Genomic DNA, 27,291 nt, shown 5'->3' on the forward strand with positions numbered 1-27,291 from the left:
ACCAGGTGGATTAAACCAGGTGGGTTTAAAATAACAACACATCAGCCATCCCAGTATAAGCAGGATAAACCAGGTGGATTAAACCAGGTGGGTTTAAAATAACAACATGCATCAAGTTTAAGATTATTAAGTGAATCCCTGGAGTAACCGCTGTTTAAGTATCTTCACTTACAATCTTGTACAATAATGATATCAGACACAATATGCATGACACTAATAATTTATCAGGTGCATGGAACCTTAAAGAGACATTTTACTCTAAAATAAAAAAAAAAATACTCACCCTCAGGCCAAAAGGTAGGGACATTTTTCTAATGAAGATTTTAAGCTGAAATCATGGTTCACAAGATTTTTTTTAAAAGCAAGCCCTCAGGTACGTACTCAGTTGCTAGTATTTTGAGAGTAAAAAAAAGCAAAAAAGCAGATGCAAGCAACAGAAAAGGTATCCCCATGAGTACTGACGATATATTGAGGTATTATGAAGTAAAATAATAATTGATCTGAACTTGATTTACACTATAACCTGTAATCGTGTCTGGACTGAGACTTTGATAATTATGTAGGCTAAATCTAATTCATTCCTGCACGATGTAGAAATATTTCAAGTTTTTATAATTCACATTATAAGTTTACATTGATAGACGAGTAAGCAAATACATTTTATTAAAAATAAGATGATTGTCTTTGACACTGCACTTGACTTTGTTCAGTACGTGCGCCATCTGCTGGACATGACAGGAACAACAGGTTTCCTTCTGACACTGAATGTATTGAAATTGCTCTGACTGTCATTACTACTTCTGGTTAAAATTCTGAAAGTCCCACTGTACCCACTCAAGTTTTTATTGTTGTTTATAGTTTTTAATATGATTTAAGTCAAACCATGTGCAAAATCATCATTCAACACCATTGCTGAGCAGTTTATCCATAATATTTGAGTTTCCAAAGATATACCATTCCCGCAGTTTGAAATCATCTTGGTCTGCTACGTCTAGTGTTGGATGTAACTAGTAAGTAATTAGTTATTGTAATTTAATTACTTTTTCCTTGGAACAAGTAAAGTAAGAGATTGCTTATTTCTTATTTTTCCAGTAATTTATTTACAGTGGCTTCTGATGTAATTGAACTAAATACTGTATGAACTGTAGAATAATTATATTTTATACAATAGTCGATTTAACACCAAATTTTGAGGTCTGACTTTGAAATGCATGCTTTTATGTATCCTTCTGACTTTAAATACTTTGGTGAGTTAATAAGAAAATTGTTTGTTTATTCAACTTAATTGAATTAAGGAAAACTTTTCCATAAAATTAGTTTAAGTTTGTACAACAAAAATAGAATAAGTTCATTTAAACAAATAATCTTTTGTTTCACCAACTTAATTCATTTAAATTTCTTGATCATAAAATATATTGTTCAATAAACTTAGTTCAGTTAAAGAAAACTTTTCCACACATTTAGTTCTGGTCTGTTCAACAAGGACAAAACAAGTTAATTCAAACAAATAATTGTTTAACCAATAACACAAACTGTTCTAAATCGACAAGATAAACAAACACTATAAAGTCTTTCTCTTTATCTAAAAATACATAAAATAACACTTAATTTTAAACATTTCTCTCCAAAGGCAGTTACTACAAAGCTTGCAGGGAAATACAGATTCAAGGTCCAGTTAGTAATATCATCAAAATCATTCACGTGGTCCCAACATCAAATAAAGTTAATGTAATTTTAAAAAATGTAAGTGAACTGAACATGATAAAATTTAGTTGAGAGAAAAACATTGTGTTGTAATAACTTGTTTCATTTAAGTAAATAGGACAAGGTGCAAAATTATACATTTTTTGAGTTGGTTATTAGCATTAATATCACTGAGATGTTGGCTGTTTATTAGCACATATTAATGCCTATTCTGCAAAACCTTATTCTATATCTTTAATCCTACCCAATTCCCAATACTTAAAATTAACAACTACTTGTATTAAAAGTATTACTAATCACTAATTATAGTGAGGCAAAAGTAATTATTATTGAGAATTGGACCTTAAATTGTGACCAGAATAATTTATATACTTTTATATGATTTATTCGAGCCGTTACAGGCTTATTCTTGTATCGTTTACTAAATACCCATAAGGCCAACAATATATATATTTGAAATATATAGCTGAAATATATTTTGAAATATGTTTAAATATGATTTTCACAGATATATTTTGTGCCATTTTTGTGTATATTTTGACATACATTTTTAAATATGTTAATATATAAAAGTAAAAACTAAATAAATTTCCAAATTCAAAAACATATTTAATTGAGCATTACTTTCTACAAAATGTATTTAGCATATTTATAATATATATTTTTGGCCACAGAAATGTATTTTTTTTGCAATGGGATTTCTAAAGTAATTTGTTAATAAGTTGATCATAAAAATCATAAAATGATTGACTACAGGAAGAACTTTGAAACATGCTCATTTCCATGACATACCCAGACGTGGAAAACATATGCAGTATTGATAAAAACGAGAGAGCGTGTTTGATTTCACAACAAATAAAATTTATTCAATTATATATTACAAATATGTACATCCTCATGTAACAAGTAAATATTAAAATAGACATATTTTTAGAACCATCGTTCAAAAGGCATTACGTCTGTAAAAAATAGGTTTTGCTGTGATCTCACATTAAAACTGTAAAAGTAAGGGCATTGTTTGTCCTATGGAGAAACCACAACAAACTTTTCCTCTTTTGTTTTTTTTAAATATGCGCAAGACACAAGGGACAACACACAAGAAATGGATGTTACTAATAGACACAACAATGGCAGAAAGAAACCAGGACCACTTCAGTAAACCTCACCACGGTACAACTGTTCAGAAAGAGAGAGAGAGAGAGACAAACCTGTGAAAGCATGCACATTATAGAAACCACAAGTCAGGAAACACCAGCTTTGATGAATGTCAAAGGGAAAAAGAGCAGTAAAATATGAAACGAAAATAAACCGAACGAAAAGGTAATTCAAAAACACATGCTTAGAGTTAAGCAAACATCAACAAACACAACAACAAAGAACTGCAATGTAAAAACAACTTTGGTCCATTGAACATTAGACAAAACAATCAAAATATTTATTACTTTAACGTTTCTTTCCTCTCAGTTTCCTTTTCATTTTTTTTACAAGTTAAAAACAATAATTACATGGCTATTTACAAATCAGTATGTATAAAATAAGTTAAAAAATGAGGAGCACAATCTATACATAATCTATAAACACTCGCTGTAGAAACATGTCGGATCGAGATCTCCTTCTTTAACGGAGAATTTCGTTCTTTCCGACGGTGGTCTTTACCTTCTCAAGGCTGGTTTTTCATTACTCCTCTGCGCCGACCCTCGGTCGACTGTTTGGATGGTGGACCACAAGCTTAAGTGCATTTTATTTACGTTCGCAGTTTGTAAGTGCCAATCTGGCGCCCATATGGAGAGCGTGCATGCGGCCTAACCAGAACTGGAACAGAAAACACGGACCGAACCAAGACGATAGCCTTGATGTGCAGCGCTGTGATGGACTACAAGCGGCTTGCTGTATTTGATTTTATAGCTCTGGAAATACGGTACGTTTGTGACACAACATACTGTACATGCACGCATACAGACACACCAACTGAACCCCGCCGAATCAAGTGCTTTGTTATTTTCTTGACATCATCACTGTCATCTTCGTATCGGGCCGGTCACCGTGGTGTCATATCGGTGTCAGGTCAAAGTCATCGTTGACTTCCACGAGTGGGATGTAGAATTCGGGAATCTCGAATATGCTGGTGGACTTGTAAGTAGCGGGATCCAGTTCCTGCAGTTTTAGCTGCCACTCCAGACGCTGAACCGCATTTAACGCCGCCGCTTCATGCTGCTGACGCATCAACAGACACGTCTGCGAGAAACACAGATTTTGGTCAGACTGAAACTGTGTCAATGTCATCGCATTAAAATGATATAATATATAGACTAATTTTACACAACATCAGAGCGGATGTATGAAGATCCACTGAAGTTTGCAAAGGTGCCTTAAAGGGAAAGTTCACCCACAAATGCAAATCCTGTCATAATTTACTCCCCCTCAAGTTCAAATTTTTTTTGATCAAAAAAGTTACTAATCAAATAGATCTGGGGGCACCATTCACATGCATTCTCTTCCTATTAAGAAAGTCAATGGTGCCCCCAGATCTGCTTTGTCTTTCTTTGTGAACACAGTTTGTAACAACTTGAGGGGGAGTAAATTATGACATAATTTTCATTTTTCGGTCAACTATCCCTTTAAGAGAGTATGCACAGGCATCACATTTACATCTAATCTAACAGTGTTGAGGTAAAATGTCTTACTAATACAAAATTACACTGACAGCAACTCAATAAAATGCTTGTTTTTTGTCTCAAAAAAATTCAAACATTCTTAAGTGTGCAAATATAGTTGCGGTGCACTGCACATGACGTAGTCCACAGATGCTTTGTTTAATTTTATATAATACAATTTTTACCTTTAACTTGTCAAACTTGTCATCCACATCCTGAAGCCAAGACATAAACTGTCTTGCATTGAAGCGATCTCTAACAGAGGTCTTCCCATCGTCCCCCTGAATAACAAAAAAAGATTTGTAAAAACTACAAATAAAACAAATAGCATTTTTATTCTTTAAAAACTAGATACCACCTCCTTATTTCAGAGACAAGAGAAGTAGTTTAAGTAAAGATTATTTGATTTGATTCACATTTAACAATTTGGCAGACGCTTTTATCCAGTAAGTGACTTATGGTGCGTTCACACCAGACGCGAATAAAGCATTAAGCGTGAGTGATTTACATGTTAAGTCAATGCAAAGACGCGATAGACATCCTGCAGCGAAAATGATGCAGCGAAAATGATGAGACGCGAATGACGCGTAACGCGCGAGTTGAAAACACTTTGGTGGATATTTGGCAGGGAGATTGCTCTAGTAGTGCTCCAGTAGTGAAGTAGCGAGCTGTAGCAGAAATTCAAAACAACAATTGAGTACAAAATTATTGTCGCTGTATGTGGACGACCGGAGCTGTACGACACATCTTCGTACTTTTATAGAAACGGAAATAAAAATAATCTTGCTAGGAAGAAGTTGAGTGTTTACTAAATTTTCATGCGCAAATGACACAAATTGATCACGACCAATAATGCGAGTTAACTCAAAATGTTCAAGTGTACAACTACGCGTAAAAAGCGCAAATTATTTGTTTATCATGTCTGATGTGAACGCACAGGAATAACATTAAATTGTGCATTCCTATTTTGTGCAATAATAATAAAAGCAAACATTAAGGAGCAAGCATGTCAGAATTAAAAACAACAACACTTTATAGAAGAAATATAAATTTTGCATGCTGAAAGTGTGACCGTAGCTTGATTTATTGATTTATGGGTGTGTTCCCTAGGATATTTCATTTTTTATTCAATAAATAAGCTTTCCATTGATGTATGGTTTGTTAGGACAATATTTGGCTGAGACACAACAATTTGAATTCTGGAATCTGAGGGTGCAAAAAATCAAAATACTAAAAAAACGCCATTAAAGTTGTCCAAATTAAGTCCTTATCACTCACAATAAATAAAAAGTTTTGATATATTTACAAAATATCTTCATGGCTTCATGTTGGCTATTTCCACAAATATAACCGTGCTACTTTTTGTGATCCACAAATGTGTCACTTGCCTGGACTTCTTGGGGCATGTTGTATACTTCAGCATCCAGCAGAACTGTGCAGGCACTAAATGGAAGCGTCTGATTGGCTAGTGTTCTTGCAGCACGGAAATGAACTCTCAAAACCTCCTGCTCGTTGGATACAATCAGCTTTTCCTGAAAAAGCAATGGGCTAAAATAAGTCACTTCATTACAGTATCCTTAAAATTAAATCACAAAGTCCTAGAGGTCTCCTGAAAAATATAAAAAAGTATGCATCTATTTACCCTCTCAATGCTGTGCTGCAGTCTTAGTTTCATCCGGACCATCTCTTGCTGTTTGAACATCTCCTTCAGTGGTTCAGGTAGTGAAGGAGGCGGCGTTATCTACAAAAACAACAGCAGTAAATACAACACTCAGACTTTAGATATTGGCTTCCTTTCCGTTCAAACGAAGAACCTAAATAAATAGACCTAAATAAAATTACCGTATTGTCCCGAATATAAGACGACCCGTGTACGTTTTGAAAAAATGCTTTTTGAAGACCAACTCTTGTCTTTTATAAAGAAAATGGTTTAATTTAAAACTACTTTTTATAAGTCAAAGTGGACCAGTTTGGTTCCCCACATTCTTTCATACTTTTCATATGGCATACAGTACCATATATAACCTGCAGTCTATCTAGATTTAATAACAATTGGCCTAAGCTGTCCATCTCATTGCGAAAAAACATGTAGCCTAATAATATATTTTATTTTATTAAGTGTTTGGCACCACCTACCACATTTTTACGGGTGTACAGCATGATTGATGTAATAGTCATGAGCTCGAAAAATGTTGTTTGAAAAATGTTGTCTTATATACGGGACAATACGGTAGTTCAAGCATTTACAAAAACTTACTGTTGGGATGCAAAGCTTGCTGAGTGGGTTTCCATCCAGCAGGTAGGATCCATTGAAAGTCACATACTCGTCATAGTACTGGGGAGCTTGAGGAATGACACTACAAAGTACTTTCCTCTTCTCCTCGATCTTCTTACGAATGTGCAAGTACTCATAATATGGATTTGCTCGCTCCGTCTGGTAAGGCTGGATCTCTTCGAGTTTCAGTGCGTCTACAATCGCAGCTAAAGACTGCTGGGTCTTCTCTCTGACCTGCTGAGCCGTAAGGCTAGATTGTGCTGTGGGAGAAACCCTAGACATCTTTCGTTTCCTCGGATGGGTTGCCTGCATGTCAACGTCTTCATCTGAGAGCCGGACTTTGGACCTGGCCCCAGATGTGTCGGAATCTCTCTCCGTGACGGACGATGGAGAGGAGCTTCCTGAGGTTCCTCCGCTGGACGACTCTGGTTGAGCATTGTGCTGGATTTGTGCACTGTTCTCAGTTGGTTCTTCATTAGCTGGAAGGTCCGATTTTGGAGGCTTGTCCTCAACAGCAAGCTGGTCTGATCGGTCTACAACGGTTTTAGTTTCGGATAGAGAGCAAGATTTCACACCTTCTTCTGAGGATGAGATTTTGGCACCATTTGTCTCTGCAATTCGGTTCTTGTCTGAAACCTCTTCAGACAACTCCATCGGCTCCTCAGGGACCCTTTCTGGACTAGTGGAGTGAGACGTATTTGTCACAGACTCCGGCTCGTGTTTCTCTGGTTGAGCATCAATTGAACTCAGTGGGTCTGTGGAGAACCTGGATGTACATTCTTCCTGCACACTTGTGCCCTTGACCGTATCTTCTTGGACATTGGCTGTTTTCAACATTGGTTTAATATTCTCAGCACTACATGAAACAACAGATGAATTTTGGTTGCTTTCTGTGGGGTTAATGATTTCCCCACTCTTGTCGATTTTGTTTTCGGCATCAACTGAGGTTTTCTCTTTTTGCTCCGTAGAGTCTTCTCTTAAAGTCTGCTCACTACTAGAATTGGGGGCAGTTTCCCATTGGTGGCTTCCAGAATGCACAGGTGCATGGTTGTCAGATGATTTTTGTGTCTGTAAAGGCTGACATGATGCACTTTGGGAAACAATATCTAATAAAGGACCCTCTGGCATTGCTGCACCAGGGACTTCAAGCTGACCCAGACTTAAGTGCTCTTTTTGACTACCAGGGTTGCAAGACACATTGTTAGCCAGTTGGCTACTAAGGTCTTTAGTAGTAGACTCGTGCACATATGACGAAGGTTGAACTTGACAAACAAGAGTAATGCCTTCACCATTATTACAATTTTGATTTAAACCATCCGACACAACAGTGGAGCTTTGACTACTGCAAGTCTCTAGGACAGGGGCTGCGCTTATCTCAGCAGCTTGTTCATTGCTTGGGTGTAACGCAACGCCAATTCTCTGTGGGTCTTCATTCAGTTTAATTTCAACTGGCAGAGCCTTGGCTTCTTCATCCAGAATAGCCCTTAAGCATGGTGATGCATGCCTGTTTGGTAACGGCGTACGATTGGAGAGAGCCGTATCCGGAAGACTGACGGTATCCTTGTCATGAACCGTAGGTGACTGCAGCAAAGGTGTCTGGGAATCTGAAGGTTCCACATTGTGGTCCGAATCATATTCAGTTGGTCTGGGTGTTAGTATGGTGGCATGACAAGAATCTTCTGAACTTGCCACAGAGATCATGGATATTGATCTTGACATAAGACCAGACTTTTCACTCTCTGGTCTTGGAGATCGGCTAAGACTGTTTTCTAATAAGGGTCCGTTCTTCCCAGAAGAAGGGAGATGTTTCGCATCTAGCGAGAGCGTTCTTGCACTAGTGGCATCTTTCAAGCTTTTTTCGCGGTGTCCATCTGAAACCTCGGAGCTCTTGGAGCGCATCAATTCCTTCGTTAAACAAGGTTCACCGGACGAAGTGGATGTTTTTGTGTTGGCTTTGTCTTTGCTTTTCTGCTTCCCCAGATCGATTCCCGGGCGCTGCTTTAGTCGTTCTCGTTCCTTCTGCTTGATTTTTTCTAAGTGCTTTCTGTGCCACTGTTCAATTTCCCGGTCTTTGAGACTGAGCATGCGTTCGAAGCTGGTCTGCATGAGGTCATCATTTACCAACCTCTTTTCTTTTGGACGAGCATCCTTTGGACTTGGTGCAACCTTAGATTTGAATTCGGCTTCACTTGGTTTCGTCTTGCTTATTTTGCCATCTCTATTCAGCTGCGATCTGTCTTTATCTTTGTCCTTTTCCTTGTGTCGATCTCGCTCGCGGTCTCGATGTCTTTCCGAATCCCGGTCCCTCTCTCGTCTATCCCTGTCTTTCTCCGTAGCCTTTGTACCCTCTTCCTTTGATTTAGATGAGGCAATCTTATTGTTTTCACAAATATAGCCTTTCTTCTCCTCTAGTAACAACTTAAGATTGGAGTAGGATGAGGAAGATGGGGTGGTTTCTTTTGATTTTTCTTTTTTCCTCTTATCGGAGTCTTTCTCTCGTTCCTTTTCTTTAGTGCGGTCAGATTTGCCATGATCAGTGGTCTTCACTTTCTTTTCCGAATTGGTTTTATCTTTGTCTCTGTGGTCACCAGAAGAATGATCTTTCTCTGCTCTTTTGTCAAGCTTGTCTTTATTCTTCTTGTTTTCTTCATGCTTTTTCATTGCAGACATCGCTTTGAGTTTTTCAATCTCTTTATTATGGCTCTTATCATTGGGTGAATGTGAAGTGCTTGTTAGTTTCTCCTTTTCTTTCCATCGATCTGTGGAGATGTGCATTTCCGACTTGTCAGCTAAGTGCTCAGATTTCACTTTCTTATCTTTATCTGCATGCTTTTTCTCAGACTTTTCAGACTCCCGATCTTTTGTTGGCAGTCGCTTATCGTTTTTCTCTCTAGGGATTTTCTCTGCAGACTCCAGTTGATCTAGGTCTGCTGAATTACCAGTGATTGGTTTGTCATCCGCTTCTTCTTTAACTCCTGAAATGTGCAGTGAACCCTCAGTCCGGTCATCGAGTTCATCTCTTCCTCGCTCATCTTTGGAGCCCATCTCTCTTTTCTCTTTTTTTATAGGCTTGTCCTTTTCCCTCTCCTCTTTTGGCCTCCTGTCCTTGCTGCTACTACTGCTTGAATATTTGTCCCTTGACACCCCTTTTTCCTCTTTAGCAGGTGACGATTCTGAAGATTTCAGAGGAGATCCGCCATGGAGCACCTCGCCTTTACCTGTGGTCTCCTCATTCTCATCGCTTTTGAAAAAGTTCTCCTTCCAAAACTCCCGGTCAAACTCCATATTCCTATGCCCGTCCTTGCGTGCCTCTTTTTGCCGGTGACGGTTTCTCTCAGCCTCGTATTCCTTCCTGTATTTGTCTTTCTCCTTGTGTTTTAGCTTGTGCTTCTTAACAACTTTGCCATCTTTGTCCGTCTTCCTGAAGACACCCTCAGAACTGTCCATACTGTTGCTTAAACTACTGTCTTTGAATGGACTAGAGCTGCCGTCATCTTCCAAGCTGAGCTCCTTATGGTGATGCTTGCTTTTCTCCTTGTGTTTGCAACTTTTACTGCTAGAGCCTTCTGTGCAGAAGTCTGACTCGATGTAGTGATTGTATTTGACGTTTTCACCTGGGCAGGATCCATCTCCAATCGAAACACAGGTCTTAGTGTTTTCCTGTTTCAGTGGGGTTGTTTGCTTGTCAGTTTGGCTGTGGTTCAGCTTTGGGGACTTGACCACAGATAGGTGAAATAGGTGGACAGAGGTGTCATCTTTTGCGCTGAACGACATTTTGAAGGAGTCCTCTTCTCTGACGGTCTTTTCAGAATTATCAGACACAGTCGCTGCAGAAAACAGAAGAGATTTGCCGTTCTCTTTCACTTCCTCTCGAACTTCCTGGTTCTCTTTGTTTTTGCTTTGGCTCTTGTTCTTTTTCTTCTGTTTACACTTTTCTTTCTGCTCAGATGGAGTGAGATTAAGGCTTTCTTTTTTTGATTTACTCTCCGTTTTATGACTATCCACACTGACCGACCTTGTCGGGGAGCTTCTTCTTTCCGACGGCACCTCAGCTTCATCGCTTGAACTATCCGAAGTGCAGTACACACGCGATGCTTTAGTTTTCTTAGTTTTGCAAGCCAGCTGCTCGCTTTTGCTGCCCTGTTTGGAAGCATAGTGGTTCCTTTCCTTCTCTTCTTTCTCCTTTTGCCGTAGCTCTCTTCTTAAGAGGTGTCTTTCGTTAAGTGCCTTACTGAGATCCTCCTCCTCTTCCTCATCTTTAAATTCATATTCGTCCAGTCCTGACATGGACGATGACGCCTTCACTGTGGTGGAGTCCTTCTCAGCATCAGAGTACTCCATGTTCTCGTCTACACTGGATGGATTAACTGAAGGTGGGTCCTCTGAGTCTGTGACATACAAGGATTACAAAAAAGAAACGGTTCATATGAAATCCCAATCGAATAATTATTCATGAATAAATACATACATTTGTGCAAAGTTAAATACAATCATTCAAATCAAGTTTATTTCTTTGATAGGTACAGTCAAAAAATAAGGATAATGAAGACCAAATTAACAGCAAAGACAAAAACCTCTGTACCTGAAGAACTCTCCTCTACATCTGAAAGTGGGATCTCTCCCTTTAGTAACTGCTCAAGTTCCTGAGAATCAGCCACATCAACGGGTCTCTCTCCTCTCTTGTTGAGCTGGAAGGCGTTGCCACCATGACGCAAAAGCAGCTTCACAATCTATGAACATTGGCAAAAATTTGTCATGGGAGCAATAGGAGGCAGCATAAACACAGATAAATTAAAGTGCAAGACTCTTACTAAAGGTACCGGTACTCTTGTAACAGATGTCATTACGCACTGTTCAGTAAGTATAGCCAAGAAATGAGCAATGCGAGACTGTCTGTCTGTTGTGATTTTAACAAAGATAAGTGATTATGGTAGAGGTAGTTGTGGTATAATAGAAAGTTGGGCATGTAACCCAAAAGGTTGCTGATTCGAGTCTCGAGTCTAGTTAGATTTTTGCTGATAACTGCTCCAATGCCTAATTCCTCGGCCAAATGATATAATTAATTTGTCTAACTAGGCTAAATGAACTTGATGTACAACTTACACTTTAAGGTCAGCAAGCAACCATACATGAAAATGGATTCATCATATTATCTTAAGCACTATGGTTTTATAAAGATGCAACATATTCCCAAATTGTTAACTGACTTAAATGTGTATAATCTAATATTTTTGTAATTTTATTAATGAAGTGTAAGATTAATTGCATTATCAAAATACAGCACTATATTGTCATTGCTCGTCATTAGTTGGACTAAACCGTTTTTTGTGTCATTTACAGCTACAGGCAAGCAACTTTGTGAGACCCACCTTTTCCCACTATGCGACCAACATGTTCAGGGGTGTCCAAGGTCTTACTACGCAGACTAGAAACTTTCAGGAAGGTGTGCTAAGGAAATTTCAGCTAAACTCTGCCAGACACGGCCCTCCAGGACCAAGTTTGCACACCCCTGCACAAGCGAGTCCTGACCCACATTTTGAAAACCTCTGGTTTAGACCATTTTCGATGTTAGTGCAAAACTCACATCTTTGTGCCCACTGCTGGAGGCATCATGAAGCGGCGTGTCGTCGTCCAATCCCTGCGTGTTCACTTCTGCTCCTGCACCAATCAGAACCTTCGCTACATCATAGTAACCAAGGTTACACGCTTCATGGAGTGGCGTCCAACCTGGGAACAGAAATCATGTATGAGTTTAAGAGACTATGGATTGTGAGTGAATCTTTCAAACATGGTAAGGAGCGTCACATTTTCTCTTATTACTGGGTCATATAAATGTTTATTGAGCACACAGTCTTACCTGCAAAATCTTTGACATTAACATCCGCTCCAAGGCCGATGAGCTCCTTCACCTGTTTGACATCGCCCCTGATGGCAGCCATATGTAGGGGCGTCTCCCCCCTCTCATTCCTCTTGTTGACTTTGTCCTTCTGCCGCGTGGACGAGCTGCTAGTGATCTTCTTCTGCATTGTTGGAGTTTGAGAAGGGTGGCTTGGCGTAGTATCTAAGATCACAAACCATAATAACAAGAATCTCAAAATCATCCTACATCATGTAAAACACATTCTGTGAAAATATAACCTTAAAGAATTACTCCACTTTCATTAAAAAATCCTGATAATTTATTCACCCCCATGTCATCCAAGATGTTTATATCTTTCTATGTTTAGTTGAGAAAAAAACGTTTTTTGTGGAAAACATTCCAGGATTTTTCTCCATATAGTGGACTAGTGGTGGACAATAATTTGCATGCAATATCATGCGCATCTCGTGTGTAAGGCCGGCTCCTTGATTGGTGGTGGGTCGCCATCGGTGGCTTTCGGGTGGAGTGGCGTTTGCTGCACAGGGCCGTAGTTCACTGGCAAGCTGGGCCATGTCGCATACATTTCGCGGGCGATACGTCCGCGATAGTTCGTGCGAGGTTGCCCCAATTGTGGGCGAGCTGCGGCTTTGTGTGGTGGGTGCCGCTCCGTTTGAGGGCCGCTGGTGCCGATTTGTGACTAGTCAAGGAACCAGCTTTACTGACAGGATCCCTATAGTGGACTTCAACAGTTTGCAGTTTCAATGCAGCTTTAAAGGCCTCTAAATGATCATAAGGGTCTTGTCTTGTGAAGCGATCGGCATTTTCGCTAAGAAAATAAAAAATACGTGCTTTGAGACCACGGCTTCTCGTCTTTTGCTGGCTGTGTGGCGCGCTAGTGTCATCTTGCGTACTGCGTAATCACCTTGAAAGGTCACGCATAACGTATGTGAAACTAACGCTCCAGTGTTTACAAGTGTAAAGAAAGAGGACTGTTCAGATGTTGTTGTATGTGAAATGATACTAATTAATGTCTTTGTGTCAGTTTATTGTTTTAAATGGTCCGCAAGTGTGATTTTTACATATGTAATGTGTGACTTCGACGTGACTACGCAATACATAAGGTCAAACTGGGGCATCACACGGCTAGTGCAAGACGAGAAGTAGTGGTTAAAGGTAAATGAATTTTATTTTTGCAAGATGACTGTCGTTTCGCTGGATAGGATCCTTATGCCTCGGTTGGGATTGTTTACAGCCCTTTCAAGCTGCATTGACTGTAGAGGTCCACTAAAGTCAATTAAACTGAATGTTTTTCTCAAAATTTATTCTCGACTGATACATTAACATCTTGGAAGACACGGGGTCATCAGGATTTTTTATGAAAGTGGTTATCCTTTAATATTGACTAAGAAAGGTCAAAGTTCGAAACAAATGTCAAATCGATCAAACTTTGATGCTCCTAATCTCATAATTAGATAAATGAGACTTTAACCTGGATTTTACACACAGGGTTACGTATGTGCCCAGGCTGACACATCAAAAACGATGTGCAACGTAGAATAAATACCAACAATCGCTCAGTGGTCAATGTTTCCTACCTGGACTGTTGTCTCTCGCTGTCATTTGCATCAGAAGAGCCATCTGCTTACGCTCCGACAAAGGGTAACCGAACAAAATATTCACAGGGGTAGATTTCTTAGTGCACGACTCCTTCTTAACTTTCTTCTTATCCGGACCATCTTTGTCTACAGCAAACAAGAAGAACGACGAAAAGCTCATCAGTATGCTTCCTCCTGGATTTCGTACATCTTAATTTCTACAATTGTCCACTTTAAAGAAGTGGCAAAAGGTGAAAAACAGAGATTAAAGCCTTACAGACACATGCATTACCCATTTAATCCCATCAGTATTGAAAGGCATGCGATTAAAACAGATGCAGAAGATAAACCTGAAAAATGCTTGTGTGTGCTTCCTTGAACACGAATCGAAGAATATTGGGTATTAAAAAAGATAAATAAATACAAATAAATACAAATTCCTGCTCTTGTAACACAAAGTGAAGCACAGAGCGTGACGCAAAACCGCTAGCAGACGGACTAGGTCATGCTGCAGAGGTTAGTGTAACCCTTTGGTAAACAGGATTCATTTTATATGATCCCCATGCTTGTAAATACAAGAACGGTGACGCATCCGAGGCCTTTTCGGACTGTTTACGACTGATTGTGCGACACAGCAAGGGTCTGCTGTGGGGAGGATTTTGCGGAGGCAGTTACCTGCATATATCCTGCAGGTAGGAAGTAATCTTTCTCCCCACGCATCACTCGACTGCCCGGGGTCAGAGTCATCTACAGTGCAAAAGCAGAGAGGTGGGGAGGGTCAGGGGTCGAAAAAGCAGAGCAGTGATTATACTTACAGGCTCTGCTTCTCATATCACAGCACAGGATTTAAATGCTTCGTGAAACTAATTAAGAGTCACAAATGACGTCACAAAGTTAAGACCATTTTCCTCATGAGGTAAGACCATGCACCCCAATCCTAGGATGCAACATTGGATCAATGAAGTGTGATTCCCCACTTCTGACATGAGTATATACTAAATTGATTCAGTCACAAAAAGCTCAGTCACATTGAAGAAGCTGTAAAATATTTTAAGACCTTTTTATTTTTAGGTGCCTTTCAACTCAGAGTGTCAGCAAAGGGTTAAACATGGCAGGTCAGTAAAAACCTGACATTTCGGTAATATCTAAAATGAGCAAAATGATGTTATTTCCTCAGTGAGTTGGCTACACCAGCGGTTTTCAAACTGTGGGTGGGGACCCTCCTGTGGGTCGCGCGGTGGGATAAGGTGGGATGCGCAAAGTCGCTTGGCTGTAGCGGGGAAAGCAATTTAGTGCAACTAATGAGAAACAATGACAATGATTTTGATATGATATCCATAAGGTATTTTGATATTGCAATTAAACTTAAATGACAAGGAAAATGAAAAACAACTAAAACAACTACAAAAGAAAAAATAATGCATGTGTCCCTTATATTTCCATTTAAAAATGTTATGTTAGTGGGTCCCGGCTTAGATTATAACCATTTAAGTGGGTTGCAAAATTAAAAGTATGGGAAACCCATAGGCTACATAATACAATCATTGGTTATTAGTAGCATGTAACTAATGTAACTCTGGCACATTTACAAAAAAATGTTCATTAAAGTGCACTGCCCCTGTTTTTTTTTGTAAATTTCAGAATGTTTACCTGTTAGTCTAGCACTTGCAAGCTGTTTCTTAGTTTTTATTTTATTACTGCCTGCTAAATAATTGTTGACTAGTGTATATGCGTAATAAATGCAAAGACGACTGGATACGTACAGTGCCCTCCATAAAATTGGGACAATAAAGGCAAAATTGCTCTGTTTGCTGTGGAGTCAAAAAATGTATAAAAAGTAAATCTGAGACAAATGTATATAACGTAGTGATTGCTCCATTTTTTTTTGTATTTTACATAGGGCTGTCAAAATTAACACGTTAATAACGCGTTAACGCAAATTCATTTTAACGGCACTAATTTTATTAACGCAGATTAACGCAATTTCTGTTTGACCCTTGGTCCAGCCCATAGTTGAATGAACAGAGACGCAGACAAATGTGACCCTGTCTAAATGAGTCAAAGGTTTTCATAGAAATAAAAACATTAAGCAAATCGTCTATCAAATCCAATGCTCTAAATGCTCGTTGGACATCTTAAATGATCTTTATTTATATGTCTGAGAGGTTACCGTCCTCCTAATGCTTAATCTAATGCAAAGATGCGTCTCAATTCATTTTGGTTTCGCTTTTATGCATGACTTAGAAAATAGACTGCAGGACTTGCTTGATGTTAAAAGAGTCATTAAGAGAGATAATGTTCGGTACCTGATTAATGTTAAAGCTACACTGTGTACTAATTTTAGTTAATTCTAAGCAAAAACCCATGTTTTCTTTCAAAAGTATGTGCTCATTCATGTGTAATTACGCCCACCCCACTAATCAAAGTATTCTCGTAAGTGTAGAATCTGCTATTTAAAATACATACGATCGAGTCGCTCTCTGGCTGAATCCATGTTGTGCCTCCATCTTTGAAATACATTCGCCGACGAGGGACATTCCTGAAATTCAAGCTCCGCATTTCGCGCTTTCACACTACACTCAAGCTGGCCGCGAGCTGAAGCTTACGGAGGTTGCATGTGTAGGCGGTATATGTCATCAAGACAGTCTTATTTCAGAATATTAACAATTATAAAGCTGACAATTATTCTTAGTTAATTGTAAATTGATGTAATATGCTTATGACTTGCGAATGTAATGCTCAGTTAATTTAAATAAACCAGGCTTGATGACGTATGCAGCCCGGATATGCGACCTGCGTAGACTGAATCCTTCGGATTTTACAACAGCCGCACACCGTGATGATCCCGCGATCTAATGCTTTGATTTGAAAGCCTGTTGAAGACATATTGTCGAGGACATTAAAACAAGTCGCCAAGGAAGCGAAACGGGGATTTTAAACGACAACGGGACGGGAAAACATCAAGACCAAAGTCATATTGGAGTTAGTTTTCCAAGATGAGCCTCAATGGACAATGAAGTTGCTACATTCTATTTTCACCACAGGTAATTCAGCATATTCGTTTACATCTATACAGTCTATGTTGTAAACTTGACGTTTTATAGTTCTTTGGCTAACTATAGCATATTATGCAGTTAGTGTATACACGCATGTGGTTCGAACAGCCACACGCCGTCTCTCCGCCCATTTATGTAATCTGAGGTACTGAGATAAATATTTTTCATATTTTCTGACCTCTAGCACAAACACACGGTGACAGCCCTATTTTTAGTCTTTCATTGATAAAACGCCGCTGATCTGCGCGTCTTTCGTTTCATTTTACAAGCGTGTGAAAGTTGTGCGATCTTATTTCACCAATATCAGAGGAAGCGCTTACATATACACGGACATGTAACGTTTACTTAAAACATAAGCATTGGACTCTGACATATTAGTTTTGCGTCCATTTAAACCTGTCATTACTCCAGCTCATGAGTAAATGACAGGAGAGGAACTGGTCCACAGACCATCTCCTCAGTAATCTGGAGAGAAGCGGTCGAAAATGGACAAAAAGAGACGGATTTAAACACCAAGTGTATGTCTCTCTCTCGTCCACTTGTGATCTGATCGATGAAAACACATCTTAATACCAAGTTTAACAGCCCCTGTGATATTTTTCCTCGCGTGGATGAAAAAGGAGTGCCTAAGCTACGTTTATGATTGCTTTTTGTAACTTATGTGATTTTAAGCGGACATATCATGACAATCAGACTTTTTACATGTTTAACATAAATCTGTGTGCTTTGACGGATCACAGGCAAAGGACAATGCAAATTGTTCATTTCTTTTCATTGCTTTTGCTTTAGCTACTGGAAGCCATGTTAACCTTGGCATGACAGGGCAACCGTACTAGTTAAAACGCGTTCCGGATGGGGGAGGCTAGAAACTAATAATCAGTTGGTTGTCATATACAGTTTTACCGCTAGATGGGAGTAGATCCTACACAGTGGGGCTTTAAAGAGTTATTAAGAGCGAAAAGACTCAAAAGCGATCTCCTCACGCTGACTGACTGACATCTGAAGCGCGTGCACACAGACGCGCGAGTGCACGACCCGGATATATAGACATCTACACAAAATTAAAGTTTTAAAAATATCTGTTTTGATAAGAATTCACGCAGGTAGAATCTATAATTTGTTATGTCGTAAGTAAATGTTTGGTTAACTGTTGGGTAAAAATATCTGATGTGTCACATTATATTAGATCACTTAGATTTTAAGCAGTCTGTCTCAATGTCAATCAAAAAATAAAAGAACAAAAAATTTTAGCATATATTGATGTTTGTGCTTTTTGTGTGCTAAATCTATTAGTTTTACCAGTGATTTTAAGGTATGGATGTGGTAATTTTTGTGGTTATTAACTTTGCTGACTCTTTCAACTTCAAACAGGTGTAGTTCTGTCATATTTTGTTATATTCCAACAAATCATGCATTGTTCTATGTTTTAAAAGAGAATGTCAAAATGTGAACAACTATTTTTTTTAAATTTGCTAATTCGGAATCAATTTGCCAGCACATGTCACAAATGATGCAGCTGCAAACAAAAATGGAGAAAGAAAATTCTTCTGAAAGGAAAATGCATATACAAAACAATGGCTTGATGGTTCTGTTAAAATGTAAACAGGCTGTTGTTAACATACATTTGCATAAAGCATCTATATATGTATATATGATTAGAATATTAAAAACCTGAAGAGTGTTAAATTAGGGTAAATTTAGAACGGATACAAATGTGAGATTAATTTGCGATTAATCGCGAGTTAACTCATGAAATCATGCAATTAATCTAGATTAATTTTTTTAATCTATTGACAGCCCTAATTTTACAATATTCTTTTATCCGTTTTTCCTACCCATTTTCTTTCTTCCATCTGATCGCTTTTATCTTCTTTGTAATAAAATATATGTTCAGATAAAATGTCCCATGTCTGTCATTTAGTAGGATTGCTGTGTGGAATTTGAACGTATAAAAGGAATATTTCACTTTCATTTAAAAACAAATCCTGGTAATTTACTCACCCCCATGTCATGGAAGATGTTTATGTCTTTCTTTGTTCAGTCGAAAAGAAAGTATGTTTTTAGAGGAAAAAATTCCTGGACTTTATTGGTCCTCAAGAGTTTACAGTTTCAATGCAGCTTTAAAGGACTCTTAATTTTTAAGACATTTGACAAGCTAGGTGTGCGGTTATTGCAAAAATAATGCATATCCGTGGAAAAATTTTCAACCAATCAGAATACAGCATTCAAGAGACCCGTGGTATACGTACTATTATACCACAGCTTTTCGTCTTGCACTAGCATGATGCGGCAGCATGACCTTACGTATTACATAATCAAGTCAAAAGGTCACACATGACGTATGCCTTTAGTGTTTACAAGTGTGAAGAAAGAAGAGCGTTCAGACGTTGTTGTATGTGAAATGATACTTATTAATGTCTTTGTGTCAGTTTATTGTTTAAAATGGTGCGCAATGTGCATTTTACATATGTAAAGTGTTACTTTCCACGGGATTACATAATACGTACAGTCGCGCTGGTGCGTCACATGGCCTGTGCAAGAGGAGAAGTAGTGCATTAAAAGTACATTTCTTTTTTTTTGCGAAAATTATGATCATTTTCCTAGAGTTGGGATCGTTTAGAGCCCTTTGAAGCTGCGCTGAAATTGCAAACTGTTGAGGTCCACTAAAGTCTACAAAAAAGTCCACCAAAAATCTTGGAATGTTTTCCTCAAAAACAAAACAACAACAAAAACAACAACTTAATTTCTTCTCGACTGAACAAAGAAAAACATAAACATCTTGAATGACATGGGGGTGAGTAAATTATTAGGATTTTTTTATGGAAGTGAAGTAATCCTATAATATAAAATGTTTTGTTTTTAGGGTGACTTTATAACAGTGGTTTTCAAACTGGGGTCCGGGGCCCCCAGGGGGGCCGCGAGATGGTGCCAGGGGGCCCCACTTTTATGACATTTTTATAAAATACATTAATTTATCGTGAATTCTGTGAAATTAAATCTAAAAAAAAATAAGGCAGCACTACTACTGTTTTGTTTAATTAAAATGTGAAGTTTTAGAACTGTTTTTTTTTTGTCATACATTTTCTTTGGGTCGGCTGCGAAGGAATGCACCATTCACAAAGGGGGCCTCACGCTGAAAAAGTTTCAGAACCACTGCTTTATAACACTAATGTGAAAATAGCCTTTTTTGCAAACTCTGGCACATTTACAGAAATGTTCATTAAAGTGCACTACCCCTGTTGACCAATTTTTTTTGTAAATTTCAGAATGTTTTCCTGTTAGTCTAGCACTTGCAAGCTGTTTCTTAGTTTTTATTTTATTACTGCCTGCTAACTTGTCTAAAAGTTCTTGAAATACTGTACAATATTTAGAGGACTATGGGGGCTACAGATGATTATTTTCATTTAATAATATTTTTTTTTAAATAAAACAATTATTTAAAAACATTATTGTTTACAAGAATCATAAACAATTATTACTTAATTATGCAACCCAATTCAACCTACTTTTTTTAATATTGGACTTGTGAGAACATAAGAAAACAAGTTGAAATACTTAAAGGATTAGTCCATTTTCTTAAAAGAACAATCCAGACAATCTACCCACCACCATGCCATCCAAAATGTTGATGTCTTTCTTTTTTCAGTCGAGAAGAAATTATGTTTTTTGAGGAAAACATTGCAGAATTTTTCAAATTTTAATGGACTTTAATAGAACCCAACATTTAATACTTAACTCAACACTTAACAGTTTTTTTCAACAGAGTTTCAAAGAACTATAAACAATCCCAAACGAGGCATAAGGGTCTTATCAAGCGAAACGATTGTCATTTTTGACAACAAAAAAACAAATATACACTTTTAAAGCACAACTTCTCGTCATGTAGATCCGGTCGTGATGCGCTACATCACCGCAATACGTCATGACGTCAAGAGGTCACAGAGTACGAACGCGAAACTCCGCCCCAGTGTTTACAAGTGTGTTGAAAGAGGGCCGTTCCTACATTGTTGTATGTTGAATGATACTAATTAATGTCTTTGTGTCAGTTTATTGTTTACAATGGTCCGAAAATGTGCGTTTTATATATGTAACACGTGACCTCCCTACGTCACTACGCATTTACGTTAGGTCGCGCTGGACCGGACCTTGACGAAAAGTTGTGGTTTAAAAGTATATATTTTTCATTTTTCCTGTCAAAAATGACAATCGTCTCGCCAGACAAGACCCTTATGCCTCGTTTGGGATTGTTTATAGTCCTTTGAAACTCCGTTGAAAAAAACCGCCAAGTGTTAAATCAAGTATCAAATGTTGGGTTCCATTAAAGTCCATCAAAATTAGAAAAATTCTGCAATGCCTTCTCCAAAAAACACAATTTCCTCTGGACCGAACAAAGAAAGACATCAACACCCTGGACGACACGGTGGCGAGCAAACCATCTGGATTTTTCTTCCAAGAAAATGGAATATTCCTTTAAATACTTAAAAACCTTAAGATCAGAGACTTTTTCAGTCATTCACTTAGCATATTTCTGCTCACTTGTATAGATGTCCTATAGCTGACTTATCTGTTCATCAGTAATAAAACATGTTTTATCATTAACCAAAAGGAGGCAGCAACGAGGCACAGATGTGAGAACATACTAGAACACAAAAATATAAAACCGACCCGTGTCAGAGTCTCGCTCCTCGTTCCTCTGTGGACTGACGGTGAAGGATAGCTTCCGTTTCATGGAAGACTTTGACTTCCCCTCTTTCCCCAGGATTTCGCTCCGATCCAGCTTCGGAGTTTTGACAAAAGGAGAGATTTTCTCTTTACTCTGAGAGAGAGAAGAGAATATAAACCATAAGAGTTTGGATACGCAATTAATATACAAAACATAACCTTAACTTGAACACATCTAGTAAATCATTAATTCTTCTAAAAATTTTGTTTTTCCAAAAAAAAAAAACTATAAATATTTCAGATGGTTCCCAACATGTTTTTTTTTTCTGTAATTTCCCTTTAACTAATATATATTCAATGCGTATACATCATTTAACAGGTGCTGCAGAGTTTAAAAGCTGTCATCTCACCTTCTTCCCCGCCGTCTTCTCCACCATGGCTCCATCGCGGTCTGATCCCGGTTTGGCCATGGTGCATCTTCTGACTAGCTGTGACAGCTACGGCTTGCAGATTTCATCATGGGACTGAAACATAAACATACCACTGATATAAAACCCATACAAGATTCGACACTGCTCCACATCTTTGAAATATAAGAAATGCAAAGAGTTTTAGATTTATAATATCAGGCATTTTATCTATTATCATCCATCATCTCATATATTTAAGCACATTTTTACACATATCGAACTTATCTTTTTAAACTGACAGATTTGTTCATGTAAAATACAATAAACTGTCCTATTTCTATGTCTGTATCACCAGACTAGGGATGCATAACGATTAATCGCTATTAATCTATAGCAAAATAAAAGTTTTTGTTTACATCATATATGTGTGTGAATTGTGTATAATAATTTTGTATTTATAAATATGCACACATGCATGCATAATTTTAAGATTTTTTAAAAATATATTTATATATCATATAAATTATACATAATAAATATACAAATATATATACACATGTAAACATTTCTTAAATATATACATGCATGTGTGTGCATTTACCTATACACAAGTTATTACACACACACACACACACACACACACACACACACACACACACACACGGTGTAAACAAAAACTTTTATTCTACTATAGATTAATCGCGATTAGTCGTTATGCATCCCTACATTAGATGCATAACGATGCTTAAAAAACTACATCAGATGCATAACGATACAAAAAAAAAAAAAACTACATCAGATGCATAACAATACTAAAAAAACTACATCAGATGCATAACGATGCTAAAAAAAACAACATCAGATGCATAACAATACTAAAAAATACCTAGATTCGATGCATAACGATGCTAAAACCTCATGGATTTACAACTATTAAACACAGTTAAATGGATGTTTTAATTGCATTTGTCAAACTTAAGGTTATTTTTAAAAGTGTTTCCCGCACTGTTAAGTCTCGCAGTCATGAATTAAAACAGAAACTTATTGTAAGGTGGTAACATAGAGTCAAGTCAAAGTCCCATATAACAAAACATGGTACCGTACCACACTTACTTTTACGAAAACTAATAAAAAGCAACAAAATAATATAAAGACTAAAACCGATGCTAATAATAATGTACTTGTCTGTTGGCCACATCATATTTGCTGTTACAATGAAACTCATTTACTTCCCCAATGCACAAAAACATTGAAAATAAAAAAAGATCCAAAGCTTGACAGCAATGTAGAAAATATCACACTTGAGCAACCAGAGAAAACCTTCAACTATAAGGTCTAATACACCTGCAAGCTCCAGGTCCAAAAATACATTCAAAGACGATCAATCAAAGCTGAACTCTCGGTATGGAAGGTGAAACATCTGTGAACCAGAAACCGTCAATCACACCAAAACTTTACATCTGAAACTGTTTAGACAAATCAGCACCATTCTGATCCTTTTTGACATGTCAGAAACACATTTCAAGCACAAAAGTAATTAGGATAAAATGAACTTCCAGGAAACAAAGTCTATAATTCAGCGACACACAAGAAAAACAGATTTTGTACATTTTTATAGGAGCTAATCTCACTGCCACAATTTTTTGGGCCGATACCGATTTAAACAGACAACTTCTGGCCGATACCGATATTAAACACTTGTATACAATGCTACACAGTTGGTCTATTAGCTAGTTTATTTCTGCATCAAATTATTTTCACTGAACATGGATTGGATCTAATTAACATTCAACTGACCAACATAATAAGAGAGGCACAAATTAAGCTAAAACAAATATAATAAGACAGCATGACAACTTTCAATGGTGGTTTTTGCTATTCAGCATTTATTTTATCAACAACATAAACTCATTTTTTTGGGATTGGGATTTCTTTATGCAGTTAATTAATTAACAATCGGTATCTGCCTTTCTTGTGCTATTGCCGATATGCCGATGGTTTCAAATTCATTAAAAATCGGCCGATAAATATCGGCGGCCGATACATCGGTGCATCACTAGGTTTCACAATCACAAAACACAAACTAATGGAAGGATATGTGTTTTTATTGTATCCATTTGTCCGATCTAAACAAATCCACAAAAAATAACCTACTTAATGCACAAAAACTTTTGCAACCATCAAATGTGTTTACTAGGCATGGGCCGATATGAGATTTTGGTGGTACTGTGTATATTAAGCAAATATACACAGTAGTGCAGTATTGCCATTGCAACACTAAAATGTGTTATTTCCAAATGTCTGCATATACAAACCACAACTTTTCAACTGGACACAATACATTTTATTTTTAAGCAACATACAACATGTAACATGCCAGGCGAAAAAAATAAGGCCTTAAATTATAATATTCTTTTGAAAAATTATACAATTTAAAATGTATTAATATTAATAATATTAAATGTAAACATCAAGTCAATTACGTGACTTAATTATTTAAATTAATTTTGTGTAAACATACATTATACCTTGAAAATAATAATAATAATTATTATTTTTATTATTATTGTTATTATTGGAATAATAATAATAATAATTATTATTATTATTATTATTATTATTACCTTGGTTTCACATAAAATTTTAGTTGTTTTGAAACCATAACTCTTTAAAACCTCGGTATACCTTGAAACTGGTAACCAGCCCATGCCTAGTGTTTACTAGGGGTGTAACTAGACACTTACTTCATGAGACGAGACAAGACACTTTTTTTACATTAAAAAAACGTCTAAAATAAAAAATATGAATGGGAAATTTTTAACTAATCTAGGACTGTCACTAGCAATTAATTTGTTAATGAAGTATTTGATTTTTTTTGTTAATAAAAATAGACGCAAGTTAGCAAAAAAACCTTTAAAATTACATAAGATTGACGATGCAATAATAATTGGTTCAAATAAAGCAAAACCAAGTAAACACATCACATTAATATACAGCCTATGTAATAAAAAACAGCATAATGTATTATAACAAAAGCCTGCAGAGGATGCAAGTGGACTCGTCTCATGGATGTTATCTTTACTTTCACTTTAGATTGAGAAAACACTTACTTTCAGCGAAACAACATTTAAATCCGTTTAAATACTTAATATTTGTCAAATTCTTTAAAATAGAAATGATACAGCCACTGTTATTCTTGAGCAAGAACATGCAGACATTAAATCATGTAAACTCCAAGTGAGGCTTTAATCTGCTAAAACACTTCACATCTGACACTGATCAACAGACAATCACAACACGTCTCAGATGTTATACAAGTTCCCAAATGAACAATATTGGAAACCAAACAAAAAAGCACCAGCAGTGAAAGACAGAAAATAAAAACATATAAAAGGCTGGTTTTGTGACAAACTCATCTTTATATCAGAAGATTGTGGCCGTTTCTCAAACAGAAGCTGCATCCTCCAAGGTCACTTATGCAGGCTGCATACGTCATCAAGCCTGGTTTATTTCAGTTAACTGAGCATTACATTCTCAAGTTATAAGCATATTACATTATGCTTACTAAATCTAATAGTAAACTTTACAATTGTTAATATTTTGTAATAAGACAAATATGCAATATGCATTATGCAGTCTACATATGCGACCTCCAAAGGATGCAGCCTTTTGTTTGAGAAACGCAGCATTTCACCTCTACAAGAAATCTTGTGACAAAACTCGCAAAACACTTTTAATCTCGTCACACCCCCATTGTTTACATGCATAAAATAATAAGGCTGTCTATCTGCAAGCATCTTGCGATACGATACGCTTCACAATACAAGTGCTGGGCAAAATAAGTGGAATTCTATCAAAATCAGCTTATTATAGAAATCTGATTTCATCCGTTTACATGCAAACCAATAAACCAGCTACGCAAAAAACTGAGTTTACATGGGCTTCAGAGATTATAAACATTTGTGGCATTTATATTTTACATGCATAGACATGTGCACATGATCAGAACCGCAAGAAAGCCGGTTAAGGTGTTTACAAGCGCCACAAAATCAGAAGAAAATTTTACCTTGGCCGATCGGATTTAGCTTTAGCCGTTTATGACCTTTTCCTGATAAAAACAAAATGGTTTTACTGCTTTACCTTACATCAGGGCTAGTCAACTAGCGGCCCGTGGGCCAAATGCGGCCCACCAATCATCTTTATCTAGTCATTTATAGTCATCTTTGTCGGATATAAAATCAGCATGGTTACTTAAAAGCCACCTTAATACTGTATAGGACAAATTAACCAAACAATCCGAAAGGAGAGTCACAAAAGGGCTGTGAGGGTTGCCAACCATTTAATTTTCTGATCCATTTTAAGCTTTGGATGCATAAAAAAAACGTGTGTGACCGCATGTGACACGCCGACCGGAAGTGATTAATTTCAGTGTGTTCCAATCAAAACACTGTGTGTGAGGTGAAAACTATAATTATTAATCATTTTTTTGTTTAACTTTATTAGTATCCCTTGGCATATATGCATAGCTGTTTATGGTTTCATTCATTTGCATTAATTTATTTACTCCAATATGGTGAATATTCGTAGATTGAAGGCTCTTGCGCTGGAATGAGCTTTTCTCCCATTTTGGCACGAATTTATGATTAAACTGAAACTTCATTATGACTGCCACTAGGGGGCGAACTCCGACAGTTGTGTCCAAATGTCGTGTACAGTGGTTTATAGCCTATATAATTTTTTAAGGTTCTCTAAGCGAATTCACGCGTTTTAGACCATAACATTTATTTTGTTATATACAGCAAACATCTCCTCACTATCTGCTTCCTACCTGACCGCTGATCAAACTGTAAAAAAACACGATCTCTGTAGACAGCTCAGGCTCGACAAACGGCAATAACAACATAGTGGCCAAACCTAGCACAACAAAACATAACAAAGTGTTCCAGCCAATAAACGACAAGAAGAATTTGGGGGTGGGGTTTGGGCACGTTCATGAAAGCACGGACGGAGAGGGAAGGGAGGCGTTAGCTACGCTCCGTTTGTTTGAAAACAGTTCAAACATCAACAGGAAGTGA

General features: G+C 37.3%; 1 protein-coding gene across 2 annotated transcripts in view; it reads right to left on the bottom strand.

The window, feature by feature from the left end:
* Window positions 1-2,541: 2,541 nt before the first annotated feature.
* Window positions 2,542-27,291, bottom strand: part of LOC129443161 (ankyrin repeat domain-containing protein 12) — a 66,281-nt gene continuing 41,531 nt past the window's right edge. The window contains exons 2-13 of one of the 2 annotated variants that reach the window (XM_055203593.2): window positions 22,217-22,330; window positions 21,810-21,960; window positions 14,764-14,835; window positions 14,089-14,235; window positions 12,491-12,694; window positions 12,218-12,360; window positions 11,216-11,363; window positions 6,616-11,021; window positions 6,001-6,099; window positions 5,747-5,890; window positions 4,544-4,639; window positions 2,542-3,939 (exon numbers count right to left, since the gene is read on the bottom strand). In XM_055203593.2, coding sequence (XP_055059568.2) covers window positions 3,754-3,939; window positions 4,544-4,639; window positions 5,747-5,890; window positions 6,001-6,099; window positions 6,616-11,021; window positions 11,216-11,363; window positions 12,218-12,360; window positions 12,491-12,694; window positions 14,089-14,235; window positions 14,764-14,835; window positions 21,810-21,960; window positions 22,217-22,276 — 5,856 coding nt within the window. In that variant the 5' untranslated portion in view covers window positions 22,277-22,330 and the 3' untranslated portion in view covers window positions 2,542-3,753. The remainder of the gene's footprint in view (window positions 3,940-4,543; window positions 4,640-5,746; window positions 5,891-6,000; window positions 6,100-6,615; window positions 11,022-11,215; window positions 11,364-12,217; window positions 12,361-12,490; window positions 12,695-14,088; window positions 14,236-14,763; window positions 14,836-21,809; window positions 21,961-22,216; window positions 22,331-27,291) is intronic. The other variant, XM_055203594.2, reaches the window with a different exon arrangement.

This window comes from Misgurnus anguillicaudatus, chromosome 2, assembly GCF_027580225.2.
Source record: "Misgurnus anguillicaudatus chromosome 2, ASM2758022v2, whole genome shotgun sequence".
NCBI lineage: Eukaryota > Metazoa > Chordata > Actinopteri > Cypriniformes > Cobitidae > Misgurnus > Misgurnus anguillicaudatus.